The sequence below is a fragment of the Macrotis lagotis genome, chromosome 5 (assembly GCF_037893015.1).
Source record: "Macrotis lagotis isolate mMagLag1 chromosome 5, bilby.v1.9.chrom.fasta, whole genome shotgun sequence".
In the NCBI taxonomy this organism is placed as follows: Eukaryota; Metazoa; Chordata; class Mammalia; order Peramelemorphia; family Peramelidae; genus Macrotis; species Macrotis lagotis.
Genome location: NC_133662.1, coordinates 261,088,504 through 261,104,200, shown reverse-complemented (window position 1 = coordinate 261,104,200; position 15,697 = coordinate 261,088,504). Strand labels below are relative to the sequence as shown.

General features: G+C 51.9%; 1 protein-coding gene across 1 annotated transcript in view; it reads right to left on the bottom strand.

The window, feature by feature from the left end:
- Positions 1 to 681: 681 nt before the first annotated feature.
- The window catches only part of RNPEPL1 (arginyl aminopeptidase like 1), a 31,924-nt gene continuing 16,908 nt past the window's right edge, over positions 682 to 15,697 (bottom strand). The window contains exons 2-11 of the mRNA XM_074189639.1: positions 11,989 to 12,129; positions 10,310 to 10,461; positions 8,275 to 8,391; positions 7,146 to 7,381; positions 5,951 to 6,064; positions 5,579 to 5,691; positions 4,831 to 4,939; positions 4,381 to 4,611; positions 3,751 to 3,893; positions 682 to 3,426 (exon numbers count right to left, since the gene is read on the bottom strand). Coding sequence (XP_074045740.1) covers positions 3,160 to 3,426; positions 3,751 to 3,893; positions 4,381 to 4,611; positions 4,831 to 4,939; positions 5,579 to 5,691; positions 5,951 to 6,064; positions 7,146 to 7,381; positions 8,275 to 8,391; positions 10,310 to 10,461; positions 11,989 to 12,129 — 1,623 coding nt within the window. The 3' untranslated portion in view covers positions 682 to 3,159. The remainder of the gene's footprint in view (positions 3,427 to 3,750; positions 3,894 to 4,380; positions 4,612 to 4,830; positions 4,940 to 5,578; positions 5,692 to 5,950; positions 6,065 to 7,145; positions 7,382 to 8,274; positions 8,392 to 10,309; positions 10,462 to 11,988; positions 12,130 to 15,697) is intronic.

Genomic DNA, 15,697 nt, shown 5'->3' with positions numbered 1-15,697 from the left:
CTTTGTGTCTCTTCTTCCCTCTTCCTCTTTCTCCCTCCCTCTCCTCTATAACTGTGAAGAAATTGAGGCTCAGAGAGGCAGTTACTTGTCCATGGTCACATAGTTAATATAGGTCTAAGGTGGGATTTGAGGGTCCCTTTCCCCTAGCATTCTGCTCTCATTGGCATCCTATCCCCCCATGCTTCCCACAGGACAGCAAACTGTGATGGCCACCCTTAAGCTTTATCCCAATTTTGCATCTTCATTGTCTCAAAAGGTGCTCTACGTTTGGGAGGAAATGAGTTGGGGCAGCTGTTGCACTATAATCCCTGAGATTCAGCCCATCACTCTAAGCTGTCCAAGAGGCTGAGGATGGAGCCACTGGAGACATCCAAGGGCGACGGCGAGGGCAAGGGCGAGAGAAGCATGCAGAGAGCATCTGAGGTGACCGACGCAGAAGCAGAGCTAGAATGTTGGCACTATCTCAGAAGCCAATGGAAGTTTCTAGTAGTTGGGGAGGAAAATCTTTCTAAAGCACCTACTAAGTGCCTGGCTCTGGGCATTTTCCAGAGTTCATCTGACCCTAAAGTGAATCATATCAAAGTCATCAGGGTCAAAGAGAAGGAAGATGGGAAGATGTCAACATGGGAACCCGGAAGCCTCAGGAGGATTCCACAGAGCAGCAGGAAGACCAATGATGAGGACAGTGTTCAGTTCAACATTTATTAAGCACCAACTGTGTGCAGAGCATGGTAGGTTCTGTGGGAGATACAAAATTTAGATAAGACACAATCTCTGCCCTCATGGAGCTTACAGTCTTGTAGGAATTGGAGTAGAGAGGGAACAAAGTCCACTCCCTTGAAAGGTTTGACCAGGAATGAAAGGTCAATGCTGGGACCAAGGTGGCTCTCTCCTTCCGAGGGTCTCCTGGCCGGAAAGAAGGGTCAGGAAAAAGCTATGCCGTGCCGAAATCACAAAAGAAATTGAGTGGGCTCCTAACACTGTCAATCCTGGAGCCATCTGGTGCGGCAGGCTGCTTCCCCAATAGGCACGGATGCCACCCACTTCAGCGCAGACCCTTCTGGTCCCTTTCTCTCCTCCCTTAGCCTTCCCAGCTCACAGGCCCTGCTTTTAAGAAGTGGGAGGTCTGGGACCTGGTCTCTAGAGCAGAGCTCACACCTTTCTCCTCTCTTATCCTCCTGCCCACCCTCTCCTCTCCCCAAGGAAGCAGTTGCACAGACTTTAGTGGTCAGAAAAGTCTCCTGTGAGGAAGGAAACTGTGGTTAGTAATGCAAAACCTCTCCACTCAGGTTAATCACAGGAAGGAGCTTTACAGTAAGTCATTCAGTGGGTCCCCACAGCCCAACCCAGCCCAGCCCAGGATTCCTCCCTAGAGGATATGAATCCCCCAACTGAGGGTGAGGCTGGGCCAGGGTTAGGAGGTGAATTGGATGATGACGTAACAGCATAAGGCTTTCATGACAATTTTACTGGTTCCTTCCTAGGCTGGTGGTGAGACAGGCATCCTTCAAGGCTCAAGGCTGGCTTTCACAGTGGTCGCTCCTGGGCAGGACACAAACCCTAGAAGTGGTGTCTGGGGATTAGGACCCCCTCAGTGGTAAGGCCAGGGGCCCTGGGGAGGCCATACCTCCCCAATCAGTTTCTTTTCAATGGGGAACAGCAAGGCCAAGTTGCATGTTCCCCTCCCTGACATATCCCTGAAGACAGGGGAATAAAATCAAATATTCATCACACGGTTGGTGCAAGTTGGAGCTTGGGGAGTGGGAGTGGCATGGCTGGGAAAGAGTCCATGGGGACCTATCCTGGGGGGGGGGGGGGCTTATTGCTTTCATCCCAGTCTGGTCCCCAGACAGCGCTAAAGCCAAGGTGCAGATAGGGAAAAGGTGGGTTGCTTAGTCACCATTGCTGATCCCTGGAGCCAAAACCCATGGAGACAAGAGACCTCATGATGCACTCAACCTCAGGGCACTCAAGAGAGTGATGGTTCCCTGACCTTGGCTAGAGATTCCAGGGCTGGAAAGGCACCCGTCATCTTTCCCTCCCGCTCTGGTGGATACCCCACCCCCCCCCCCCCGGTGTCCTTTGCCTCCTTATCTCCTTCTCTCGGGTCCCCTCCTCAATCGGCCTTGCTGGCTTCATATCTCACCTCGTGGTAAAGGGGGGGGGGGGGGAAGATTGAGAGTCCTGTCCTCTGGTCATCCGACCAGTTCTGTCTTCTGACAGTCTCTCTCTGCAAGGGCCTGGCTCCAGGAGCCTTTTGTCAACCCCTCTCTCCACGGGCCTGGCCCCAGCACGGAAAGCTTACCGCCACCCTGGCTTTTATCCCCAGTTATCCCCAAAGAAGAATCAGAAATGGAGGAATGGGAGGTGGAGCTTGGACTCGGGGGGGGGGGGGTCACTGGGAACTGAGGGTCATGTCTAGAAAAAAGGCTCATCCTACGCCTTCTTGGGCAGACGTAAGGCACAGTGTGGCGGTCGTCAGGGTCAGGGGGGGAGGGGAAAAAGATAAAGAGTAAGAAACCAAGCCTGAGGACTGCTCCAAGACGTCCCTGCAGGAGCAGCCTGGGGGGGGGGGGGTAAGGAGGAGAACCTGTTGCTCTCACCTGCTGTGCCCCCAAGTCCCACCAAGAGACACACGCCAGCCCCACCCTCCCAGGAGAATGGGCCCTTTGCCAACTTTACAAGTGCAAACGTGGGGCAGACTTTGAGGGTCAAAGCTCAAGGGATCTCGCCCTTTCGCAGGAGACCCTCCTCACTTTGCACCACCCCAGGAAGTGGTAATGAGGTTGCTTGTTTCCCAAGGGGCAGAGAATCCCCCCTATCCCTAAGCAACTCTTAACCCTGAGGTAAGTGGCCAACTGCCCCTTGACCAAAGTTCATGCCTGGCTGGCTGCTGGGCAGACTTCTCAGAGTACCAAGGAGTCCTTTCAGGGAGACCTGCCCACAAGCCCCTGCTCTGGCCTCAGAGATGCCCACTGAGGGTGAACATTGTAATACTCCAGTACCCCCTTCCAGTTTACACCTGGAAAATACCCAGAGCCCCAACCAGGATGGGCATGGAAAGGCACATTCAACTTGGTAGCTGGAACTGCCAAGCAATCCCAAACCAAGAGACTACCATCAGGGGCCAGGGGGCTACCCCAGAACAAGAGGGTGGGGCTAGGCAGACACATTGACGTCCCTGAGAGAGATGGCACCATTTGTGGCTTCGGGGGGCTTGTCCTCCAGCAGCAGGGCTGGTGTGTCTGTGGTGGGGGTGTCCGTGGGGGCAGGAGAGGCCAGGCCCTGGGCCAGGATCTGCTGGATCGTTTTACGAAGGTTGGGGTGGAGCCGGCCCTGAGTCTGGTAGAAAACTTCCAAGGCGAAGGACTTGAGGGCACCGGTACAGAGATCCTCATAGAGCGGGATGGTGTACATCCGGGACATCTGGAAAACAAGAGGCTTTATCAGATGGCCGCCCAGGCAGCAAGCCAGCCGCTCGGGACACCTGCTGAGGGCTCTCCCCATCCGTCCACCAGAGGGCGCGCGCGGCAGCAAACCTGCAAGCACAGGCAAGATGGCCCCAGGACGCAGGCTCTCCCAAAGCCAGCTGGGCCCAGTCCCCATCCCTGCCGCTCTGGGTCCCCTCCCTGCTCCCAGGGTCTAGTTCACCTCTGCCAGTCCACTTTCTGATGCCCCCGCCAGTTCTGCCCTGCCCTTCTAAGGCCTCTCCCAGCTGACATTCTCTGTTCTCAGGCCTCTCTTGGCTACCTGGCTCTCCAGGAACCGCCGGACTTTATAGAGGTCTGGGTAGTAGTCATTCCGGACAACAATTTGGAGCCATCGGATGCGGATCTCAGCATTCATGGAGTCCAACAGTGAGGAGTAACACTTGGAGAGCCTCATCACCACTTCTGAGGAGGTCAGACATACAAGACTCAGTGGAAAAAATCTTCCCCAGGGACCCGTATCAGGATCCGGACATTCAACATCTCAGGGTCGCTGACGTCACTTCTGGTCCCTGGCGACCCTCGGCCACCAGCAATCAACCACATCGGACAACAAGGACTCGGTCATCGCCCCCAGCCAGTGATCATTCTCTGGGAGATTGGGGATCCCCACTAGTACACACCAAAGAGCAGTGGAAACCTCCAGTAGCAATCACCAGGGAGCAGTGGGGACACCAACCAGTGCCAACTCTGGGGCACTGGAAACCTCCAGGCAGCATTCATCATAGGGCAGTGCCCACCCTGGTGCTGTGGAGATCCTCGGTCAATGGTAATTTTAGGGCACTGGGGACCCCGGCCAGTCCCAATCAATGCTCATCTTGAGTCCACTGGGCTCCTGGCACCCCTTGGAACACTCACCAGGGAATCCTGGCTCCCCTCTACTAGTGCTCACCCTGGGGCAATGGAGACCCGTCCAGGAGGCGGTCCAGGAAGAGAACAGTCTGAAACGTCTTCCACTTGGTGATATCGATACTGCTGGCTGAAGCAGCTGCCTGGTCCAGGGGCTCTGCCGTCCACAGCCGGAAGAGGGTCTCCACAGGCCTAGTCAGGCTGGAGCCCTGGGATAAATCTGGCTCTGCGAGTGGAGGCCCTGTAGCATTGAGCCACCGCTCAAACTCCAGCCCTGGAAGATAAGAAGGCAAGCGAGTAAGGACACAGGGCCTGGGCCATGCAAGGGTCCTCCAGAGATGCCTCAGGAACCAATAAGGGCCCAGACTTTAGGTTGGCATCGCTGCCAGCCAGGAAGCTTCTTGCCTCACTCCCTGAGGCTGGACTCATGCCCATCAGCACCAAGGACAGTGCTGGCCAGGACAGGGCACAGAAACCAGGCTTGCTTCCCTACCTGCTTTGCTGTCCACACTCTGCTCCTTCAGCTCAGGGAAGAAATTCAGGAAAGAATCTAGAAGATCTTGGGCAACAACACTGCTGAACTTGTACTTCTCTACATAGGCCTGAGGGAAAAAGGAGCAGGGACAGTGAAGACGAGTCACCGGGTCTCCGTGGGGCAATGTAAAGGGGCAGCCTTGGGCAGCCTGAGGACAGGCAGGCACAGAAGGAGACGGACCCGCACAGGTCATGGGCACCTGACCTTGGGGGCTGGTTGAAGCAACGTAGGTCTCTGCAAGGGCCGCCCGAGACCCTAGTCCGTGACCTGAGCAGCAACTCCACAACCTTCGGGCAGGAGCCCCAGCCCAGCCCCAAGTGAAATGTTTGCTCTGAGGAGTGTGAATGAGGAGGAAAACAGCCCTAATATGACTTGGACATTTCCTTCCCTGAGAAGGTGAGTCAGGCCTAGAAGCCAAGATTGGACTCAGTGGAGTCTACGGGGTCTCCGTCAAGCCAAGGATCTACATAAGGACCTAGGACTTAAAACCAGAAGAGCCACAGAATACTCCACCACTGGGTCCAGTTCCCTGAGTTTACAAAGAAGGATACTGAGGCCCAGATGATTGATCTTGCTGAGGGAACCAGGGTTCAGACTCTACTCCTCAAACCCTGCAGACCTTGCTTGGGGTCACTGCCCTTCCCACAGCTCACTGTCCACAGGGATGATAGTCAAGACAGGTGGGGAGGGGACAGGGGGCACTAACTCGAAGAAAGGAGTCAAAGTGCTGGGGGTCTCCGCAGAGCTGCGACAGGTAGTAGACAAAACAGTAACCCTTCTCGTAGGTGAACAAGTTCATGAGGTTGCTGGGATTCACCCCTGAAAAGAGAAGAACAGTCATCCAAGATGGTCTTCACTGGAGCTGGGCAGCCCCCACCCCTGGCATGCCCCTGAGAGATGGGAAGGGGGAGAAGCAGAGCTTTGATGTCCCAGCTCCAGTTAGATGTGGGTTGTGAGAAATCAAGGAAGATGAGGGGCACTGGGGAAGTGCCAGAATAGGAGGCAGCTGAGGGTGACAGTGAGGACAAGGGAAAGGACAGGATGACCATGGGGTTAGGGGCGGGGAGGGGGCAGGTACCTGGTTCCAGTTTGACCTGCAGCTTGCTGACAGGGTTGTCCTCTCCAAGGAGCTTCATCTGCCGATGGAGAGCATCGAGGCGAAAGGCGGTCTCCAGACATGTGAAGGCAGCTCCTAGTTCAGGGAGGGACCCATGGTAGTGATCCCCCAGGCTGGGAGTGCAGGGAGAGGGTGGGGACGGAGGGAGGAATGGAACCCAAGTCCAGCAGGGGATTCTGAGTCCACACTGCTCATCCAGGCAACATGCATTCATTCATTTGCTTGCTCACTTGCTCAATAAGCATTCCCCAACATTTGTTAGGTCTCAGGAAAAGGGGAGACAAAGATGGGAAGAAAAGTGTCTCTGCCTTCCAGAAGCTGCCATTCTATCAGAAGGGGGCAGGAGGCGAGTGCGTACACAGCAAGAGGAATAAAAAGAAAGCAGATGCTAGAGGAGACCATGGCCCCTGGGGAAATCAAGACAAGCTTCCTGCACTGAGAAGGAAGTGAGAAAATTGAGGTACAGCCAGAGGAGGAAGGACATTTCAGGCAGGGGGTCCAGCCTGTGCAAAGGTCCGACGATGGGATGCCTATGGGGAATGACCTCTAGGGCCAGAACATGTTATACCAAAGACCAATAAAGCTTGAAAGACAGACTGGAGCCAGTTCACCAAGGACTTCAAGGCCAAACAGAGGAATCTATTTTGATCCCAAAGGTAGCTGGGAGTCACTGAGGTTTCTTGAGCAAAGTGACCTGATCAGACCTGGTCAGTTGTGAGGACTGTGTGGAGGCTGGAGACAGTAAAAAGCCCATCAATGGCCAACACAGAAATGTTTTCCATAATTTCAAGTGGATAATTGGTCTCATGTTGCTTTCCCTCTCAGTGGATGTGAGAGGGAAGGAGAGAATTTGGAACTCCACATTTAAAAAGAAAAGAATGTTAAAAATAACTTAATGATAAATTAAAATGTTTTTTTTAAAAAAAAAAAACCACACACAATCTCCAAACCCTGGAGCAGGCTGCTAGCAGAGGGGCCTGATCTGATCTAGGGTCTCCCCTCCACCCCATCAGGTGCTAGCCTGGTGGGTAGGTTCAATACGTCCCCAGAGGCTGAGTGAGTGGAAGGAGCAGGGCCTGCCTGGGGATGATCTCTGGGGAAGAGAGAAGGCCCATATCCATGATGTCTCCTCCCGCCAGTGCCTGGGGAGTCATACCATAGGTCTCAGTGGTGATGCGACGTTGAGCGTAGGTGGCCAGCCCCTCGCTCAGCCACATCTCCTCCCATGTGGCATTGGTGACTGCGTTGCCAAACCAGCTGTGAGCCACTTCGTGGATGATGTCAATGATGAGGAACTCATCACTCTCCAGGATGGAGGAGATGATGAAGGTCAAGCAGGGGTTCTCCATCGCCACAATTGGGAAAGAGGGGGGGAGGAAGACGATATCATACCTGGAGGAAAGAAAGAGGATATCATTCTGAACACCACGTCATCATGACAGAAGGAAATCTCAGCCCAGGAGCCACTCACAAAGGCTTCCTCGGGCAGGATGCTTGCCCCAGAAGCTCCAAGCTAGGTAGTGCAGCAGGAAGTCCTCCTGGTCTGCCATCAGGGAGACCCAAGCTCAAATCTCTTCTTACTATCTTTGTGACCCTGAGCAAGTCACTTCACCCCTTTCTATCTCAGTTTCCTCAGCTGTTCAGTGGGGATGATAACACTCCCAGCCTCCCAATGCTTATCACAGTAGGGGCTCTGTAAATGTGAGCTATTATTACTCCTCCAAGCTCACAGAGCCCTGTTCTGAAGCTCAAAGGCATTCTGGAGCTCCCCAGGCCTGTACCCTACCCTCCTCTTGGGCAGGAGGCACACTTCTCTTTGCCTCATCTTGGTACTTCCCCCAGAGGTTGATACAGGGCCCCACACTCGTAGGTGCCTAATAAATGCTTTGTTGAATCTGTGACCAAGTTGATCCCCAAAAAGAGAGATGAGAATGCTCCTCCCCGTCTATTTTGAAGAGGTGGGAGACTGTGGGTGTGGAACACAACAGACAAGGGCAGGTTCGGGATGTGCGACTGCGTTTTCCTAGTTATCGTTCTTCAAATTTGGCGCGATAAGTGAGAGTTCTCACAGAGGGTGAGGGAAGAAGAGTAGAATGGGAAACGGAGGCGAGAGCAAAACAAAACCTGTCCATTAAGATGAACTTTTAGATAAAAAGAATAATGCTTCATTGACTTTGGGCAGCTAGTCTCCTGAAGAGAAAGCTCCCCTGCTTTGGGTGCATGATGGAGGAGTCCCTCCCCTGTTCCCCACTGGGTACCCCTTCCCCTCTGCCCCTCCTGCTCACCTGCCCCACAGGTAGGGCCCATAGAGCTTCTCTGCTATGCTCAGCCACTGTTCCACCAGCCCAGAGAGTTTGCTGGTGGCCGTTGACAACAGACATGGCTCGGCCCACACTCTGCTCCTGCCAGGAAACAACAGCAAGATTTGAAGTCACACACCCAGTCTGATGGAAAGTTGCCTCTGCGAGTTTCCCCAGAAGAGCCAAAAGATCTCCCAAGAGAAGCCCGGGTTCAGAACCTCCCTCAGAGCCCAGCTGGTCCTGTGGCCAAGGACTGAGACCATTGACCTCTTAAGAGATTCTATTCCCTCGGGCAAAATGAGGATGAAAGCATCCTTGGACCCAAATACAAGAAGACACCTCTCCCCTTCTTAGCAGAGGTGGGGAGCTATAGCATTCAATGGCAGAGTTCTTTTCCTTTTTGGTTCTAAAGGAAGGGTGGGGGGTTCTGGGAAGGGAAGAGTAGTGGAGGTGAGAAAAAGCTAAAGATGACAATGGTATTTTAAAAACCGGTCACTTGCCAACTCTCTAGGGTTGGCTTGTGGATCTAAGGAACCTTCTAGACCTTTAAGAGGGAGAGGCTTTATCACTGCTACAGCGCACTGTCAGACGAGGAAGGCCCCTCTACCAAGGCAGGTCATCACCTTCTACAGCCTCAGAGTTGCCGAGAACACTGAGAATTTCGGTGACTTGGCCAGTCACACAGCCAGTGGGTATTCAGAAGCAGCTCTCGAGCCAGGCCTCTCCTGGTTCTCTATGCCTCCTCCTCCAAGCCCTATATAAATCCCTGCATCACTGCCATCCTTCCTGTTTCCCCTTAGGTACCGATCACTCATCCTGCAGCTAGAACTGTCTAGTGGGTAGGGCTGGCCCCAGGCCAGGGACCATGGCCCAAGAGAACCCACTGGGCTTCCCAGTCAGCCACTAGTTAGGGCCTCTATTAACAATGCCCATTTGTTTCCAGGAAAAACTAAGTGCCCTCCCCTCTAGGGAAGTGACTGGCACAGGCTGTTTGATGATAAAACAGCTCACTGTCACTTTGGAAATAAAAAGGAATGAGGCCCTTGGGGGACAGGACTTGTCAGCTTAGGCAAATCTTGAAAAGGACAACAGGAAAAATTGAGAATGTTTTGGCACCAGGGAAAGGAAAGAAGCCCAGTGTTCAGAGGCCCAGGGCAACGGGTTAATCTAGGAGAGCCAGCTGGAAGGCTCTACCATCCTCTCCCCAGCCCATCCTCTCTACCCACCCCTCTTTCCCTTCTGACCCGATGCTCCCCATTTATGAAAGAGAGAAAAGAGATAATGTTGCCTCTCAGGGAGTAGAAACCATCCCCTCCAAGAGGCTGATCCCCCAGGATGCCTGGCTGCCTGTATTTGAAGTCACTCCAAAGAGGGAAGGTCTAAAAATCAAGAGACACTTCTCTTCCTCCCTGGTCTTCCCTGAGGCTGCTCTCCTAGAGAGATTTCCCCCTTCCCAGGTTTTAGGCAAAGCAGGGCCCACTGCCCCACACTCCAGCCTTGGTCTCCTGATGAGGCAAAAAGGATGGCAGGAGGCCAGAACTGGCATCTCAGAGGCTGCCAATTTCTGCTCTCCCATTTTACAGATGAGGAAACTGAAGCCCACAGTGGTTATGACTTGCTAATGGTCACACTGCTCCTAAGTGCCTGAGCAGGATCCAAACTCAGGATCTTATTTCCCCCAGCTCTACATCCAGTACTCTCTCCATTTCGCCCAAGCTGATATAAAGAAATGGTGGACAACAGGTCACCAAAAGTTAATTGGGGGGGGGGGGGGATCACTAGCTTTAGTTTTCTCATTTGTAAAATGACTGAATGACCTTGAAAATTCCTTCCTTCTCTAAATATGTCCCAGGACTTCAGCTATTTATCCCCATGTGACCCGGGGCAAGGATTTCCCACCCTCATCCCAGCCTCAGTTTCCTCCTCTGTAAAATGAGGTTATCGAACTGAATGACCTCTTAAGTCCCTTCCAGCTCTTAGGCTCTGAGCCTCCATTCCACAATCTGGAAGAATCTCTCACCGGGGCCCAATGTCGGCTGGCACAAGCTCTCCTGCCACCAGAGCCACCAGGTAGGCAGGCACTGGATACTCCATGTGAAACTGGTAAACGCCTTCCTTCTCCAGGTAGGCACTTTGGGTGGCACTCATCAGCACCTGGACCCCAGCAGGAGCCTGGAAGACAAAACCAGGTGAGCATCCAGGGCTGGCCCAGAGCATCAGAACAGCAGCCACTGGCAGGCATCCAGTAAGGCCCCTCTTGGCAGAGGCCCCAGAGTTGACCCCAAGTTCCTGGGCAGCTGGGGCCCAAGAAGGATATTCAACATAGGAAAAGGGCAGGTAGATGGTGGTTGAAGGGAGCTGATATCCTTTGGGTTCAGACATTATATGGCAGGGGGGGAATTTGACAGAAACAATGAAGGTGCATCTGTGGGGAAAGAGGAGGTCTCAAGGCAGGTTGTTTTGGGGGGTTAGCAAGAAACTTCTGTTCCAGGGAACCTTCTGGCTCTGGGGCCCTTGGGAAGCTAAAGATGCAATGTCCAGGGACTGACCCCACAGACCTGGGGAGGAGATGGGACAGGTGAGCAATGGGTATATAAAAGGAACTAAGGCAGACTCCCCAAAGATGTGCCAAGATCTCCCTCTAAAGCCTGGCCCTCCAATGCAGTCTTAGTTCCTATCACAACCCTTTGCACAGTCTCCATTCCAGAAAAGCTAACCCGGCTGCTGCTTCCTTCAACACTGCCTCCAGCCTCGGTGACTTTGCCCAGGCTGGGTCTCCTTCCTGGAATGCCCTCCCTCCTCCCCTCTGCCTCCCCTCAAGAACAGCTCTGGCAACACCCTCTCCTACAGGAAACTGTCTTGACTGGCTGCCAGCTGGGAGTGCCTTTGCCCTTCTATACAACCTCTGTGTCAATTTTGGGTTTTCTAATCTGGGTCCAAGTTCCCTGTGGGCAGGGATTATGTTCATTTTTGTCTTATGGTACCTGGTCCACTTGCCACTTAGTAAATACAAAGCTCAACTGTGCTACTTACAGCAGATCGCCTCGGTGATCTTGGGAAAGTCACCCTAGGATGCCACATTTGCTCTCTAAAATAGCAGAACTGGACTAGATCCTTCTAGGTCCCTTTGAGCTACGGATAAGATTCACTTCCCTTCTCAGGGTCTCAGACCCGACTGTAAAACGAGGGAGGTCAAGGAGACGATTCCCCACCGACCCTGCCCTGAGAAGCTGCCAAACCCAGGATGCCACCATCCAGGTCACCTTCCTTTTCAAGTTCCTCCTCTGTAAAATGATGAGTTTGGGCCACATGACCAAATGAGGCCTGTCCAGGTCTAGGCTTCAGACCAGAAGACCAAATGAACTGTGGGCCTGCTCTATAGCAGGGGTGGGGAGCCATAGACTTCTGCCAAGGGCCAAAACTTAAAAGTTAGCCTGCACTATTTGCTCAAATATTTAATTGATTCACCCCTAAAAACCTCCTAGATTTTTGAATTTCAAGTACCACTTGTGGTAGCCTTGGCAGTACCAGACCAAATGATTTCTTGGGCCTTATACAGTCAGAGAGCCAGACATTCCTGCCCCTGCTCTTTAGGAAAGAAAGAGGCTGTCCTCACCTTCCAGAGGTGCCCCAGGTAAACTAGCCGAACAGCCCCCACCAACCCCCCTCCCACCCCAGAGAGGGGCAAGCAGGACTCACCTTGACCGTTGCAGAGTAAGTGCACTTCACCGCGGGCGTGTCAAAACAGGGGAAGAAGGAGCGGTTGCACACGGAGTGGCCCTGGGTGAAGACGAATGGCTTGGAATTGCTATAGGTCAGCTCGGGATCCAGCCACCAGATCTGGGGGTGACAGGAGGCAGGGAGAAAGACAAGGTCAGGGTCTGTCACACAGGTCTCTGGGGGCATCTGCCAAAGATCCATCTTGGCTGGGGCCTGTTCACACAGCACTGGGAGCCAGAGCCCCGTCAAAGCCCACACCATTCATTTAACTAACGTGTGTGTGACCTTGGATAATCTCTTCATCTGGAAAATGAACAGGGTTGGACTAGACGGACTGAGGACTCTTCTGCCTCTTGATCTGAGACATTCTGCATCCTGTTGATACAGATTACTTCACTAAGCCTCAGTTTCCTTTCAGTAACAGGAGGACAAGAAATGCTGCCTTATGGAATTGTGGTGTTCAGGCGATAGGAAGAGCAATACGATATAGTGAGCCAGCTGGCCTTGGTGTCAACAGCCCAACGCTGGGTGGCCCTGGCCAAGTCACCACCCCATGAGCTAACAATAGTCTAAAACCAGGAAGCGCAAAAGAAGAGCCAGCTCCCCTGGGAGTACCCCGCACAGATCAGGTCCAGCGCTCGAGACCCAATCCCCATGACGACACGTCCGCTTTTCCAACCTCCTGAATGTTTATCTTGGACTGGGAGATCCAAGTCCGAGTGTCAGAAGTGACCAAGCATCACCAGCTGTGCTGCTTCTGACCGATCACCTGAGCCTCAGACTCTTCTTTAAAATGAGAGGAAAAGGGGCGGCTAGGTGGAGCAGTGGAGAAAGCACCGGCCTTGGAGTCAGGAGGACCTGGGTTCAAATCCAGTCTCAGACACTCAATAATTACCCAGCTGTGTGGCCTTGGGCAAGCCACTTAACCCCATATGCCTTGCGCAAAAAAAAAAAAAGAGAGGAAAAGCTCCCACATTCCCTAGGGCTGCTCTAGAAGGTGCCTGGTAAGCGGGAGAGAGCCTAGAGAGACAGAAATGTCAAAGGAGGGTGGGAGAGGGAGAAGTATCCCCATGCGACTGGGCAGACGGAGCAACCAAGGACAGAAGGCCTGCGCAGGTACAGGAGAGGGTGGGAGAAGGGAGGGGAAGAATTTTTCCATGCCATTCCATTTGGTATCCTCAGCAGGGTGTCTGCTCTCTAGGACCATTTCTACAGGCCTGCTCTTAATTCCTTCATTCGGACCCTCCCAAGTCCTTTCAGATCATCTGACTTCCCAAACAAGGGAACCATCCCTCTCACAGGAGATGCCTGAGAAAGTGGACGGACAGGTTTGTCAGAAATCCCACTTTACAGGTGAGAAGCCTGAGGCACAGGGAGGCTTTGAGGTAAGAAACTTCGGTCGTCAAGAGAGGCCCAACCAAGGTGTATGTCTCCACATCACAGGGCCTGAGGCACAGCCCCCTCCCCAACAAGGCGGAGCTAGAGGACCCTGTCCCTCCCTCCCTGGCCAAGTCATGTGACGTCTGAGCCTCAGTTTCTTCCTCTAAAACAAGAACTAAGACACTTCAAAGGTTCCTCCCATCTCTAAACCTTTAATCCCAAGAACCTAGAGCATCCGTCAGATGTATACCAAACAAAAAATACCCAGTCGCACTGGGGCGGCTCATGATTTCCAGCGCCCCAGAGCATCCCCAGGCCTCTCAAGGGTTACCATGTACTTCCTGCAAACCATCAATTCAGTTGGCTTCACTCCATTCAATACACATTTATTTATCAATAAATCGATAAAACTATTGATTAGGTTGGCTTCAAGCTATAACCATTTCTTTATTGATAAATCAATAAAACTATGGCTTACCCTGATGTCATACAATGTAAACGAGCGGCACCATCTATGTTGGAAGGGTTGGGGGCCACAATAATATAAATAAAAGGGAAAATCTTTTAGAGCTATGATAAGACAGTGTCTGAATTGTGATCCTTTGACCTGTGGCAAAGTAGATTTCTCAGATTCTTCTGACAATCCTGGAAATAACTAGAAGGGCTCAAAGTCAGAATTGCCCAAACTGTTGCTCAGCCAAAACCAGATGAACATTAATTAACAAATTAAAATTAAAATGAACAAAATAACTAACATAAAACAAGCACAGATAATGTGAGTTTGTGATTTTCTACGTCACTAGGGCTAACCCATTCTATTAGAGTTTGACACTATTGGCTCAAGCAACAATTAGATGTGACAAGACTGAAGAGGAAAGGGGCAGCTCTACCCAATGCGCCGGCCCTGGAGTCAGGAGGATCTGAGTTCAAACATGGATTCAGACACTTAATAATTATCTAGCTGTGTGACCTTAGGCAAGTCACTTAATCCCACTGCCTTTCAAAGAAAAAAACAAAGAGATTGAAGAGGAAGAAGAGGGTCTAGTCAGAGGATGGGCATCTGTCATATTAATAATGTCAGAGGGAAGAGATGAGCTACTGCTCTGGCCACTCTACTAGGCAAGGCTACTCCAAGGAGCTCACCTCACCCAAGTTTGTTCTTTGAACCAAGAAAATGACTGGAGTGTTGGAGCCGGGGGAAAGAAGAATCCTAACCAGAACCTGGACTGCGTAAAACACCAGCCTCAGCATAGTTTGTTATCAGGAGAAAATGGTCTAGGTACCAGCCAAGCTGAGGAAGCAGGAGGCCAGAAGACAGGTACATCCAGGGTGTCCCATCAGCCCAGGTCAGTGAGGCCTTAGCATTCAGGATGCTGCTGCCGGGAAACAGACCAACACTAACTGCTACCCAAGCCAGCTCCGGGATTAGGCATCCAGCCTTCAAATCACAAATAGCACCTGCCTGTCACAAGCAAGGGCTGGACCCAGAGCTGGGGGCAGAGACATGGGAGGCCAAGACCTTGCTTAGTATCTAGAAGCCAAAAGAATATCATGGAATGGGGTTTTCCCAAATCGATTTCTGTCATTCTCGAATTCCCTTGAGATTCCCCAGGAGGAAGGGGAGACAGAATGGCCCCACACAACCGGAGGGAGAACTGGATTTCCTTCCAGCACCTGACTGTGGTGCCTCGGTCTCACCTCCCTTAAACCAAGGGATGGCTACCTGGCTCAATGAGCCTCCATCACAAGGACTGTTTGGATGCTTTTGACAGGCCGGGCCTAGGAAGAATCATAATTAAGAATTGTTTAAATAATATCCAACTTAAGCCTAAGTGGTATTTCTGTCAATAGAACATAAGCTCCCTGAGGGCTGGGCCTCTTTCTCTCTTGTCTCTGTGTCTCCACAGCCTATTACAAATAATAAATGAATGCTTGGAACAATCACTAACTGTACACAAAGACGAGGATATAAATGGGAAGAACATTTCTCCTCAAAAAGTGAACATCGGATAATTAATATTCACTAAGTTTGTTCCCAAAGCAGAAACGAGAACTTTATCTCCCTCTTTGCAGAGGTGGAGGTCTACAGAGAGAGAATGAGGCATACACTGTCCCACTCAATGAATGGAGTGATTCATTTTGTTAAAATGCTTTTTGCTTTTTCCTTCTTTCTTTTTCATCCTTTGTTACAAGTGATGGCTTGCTAAGTGAGAGTGGAGGAGTGATATATTTGGAAATGAAAAAACATTTCAATTAAAATGGTTTGTAAGGATAAAGGCAGAAGGTAGGCATTGGATGGATTGTGGCA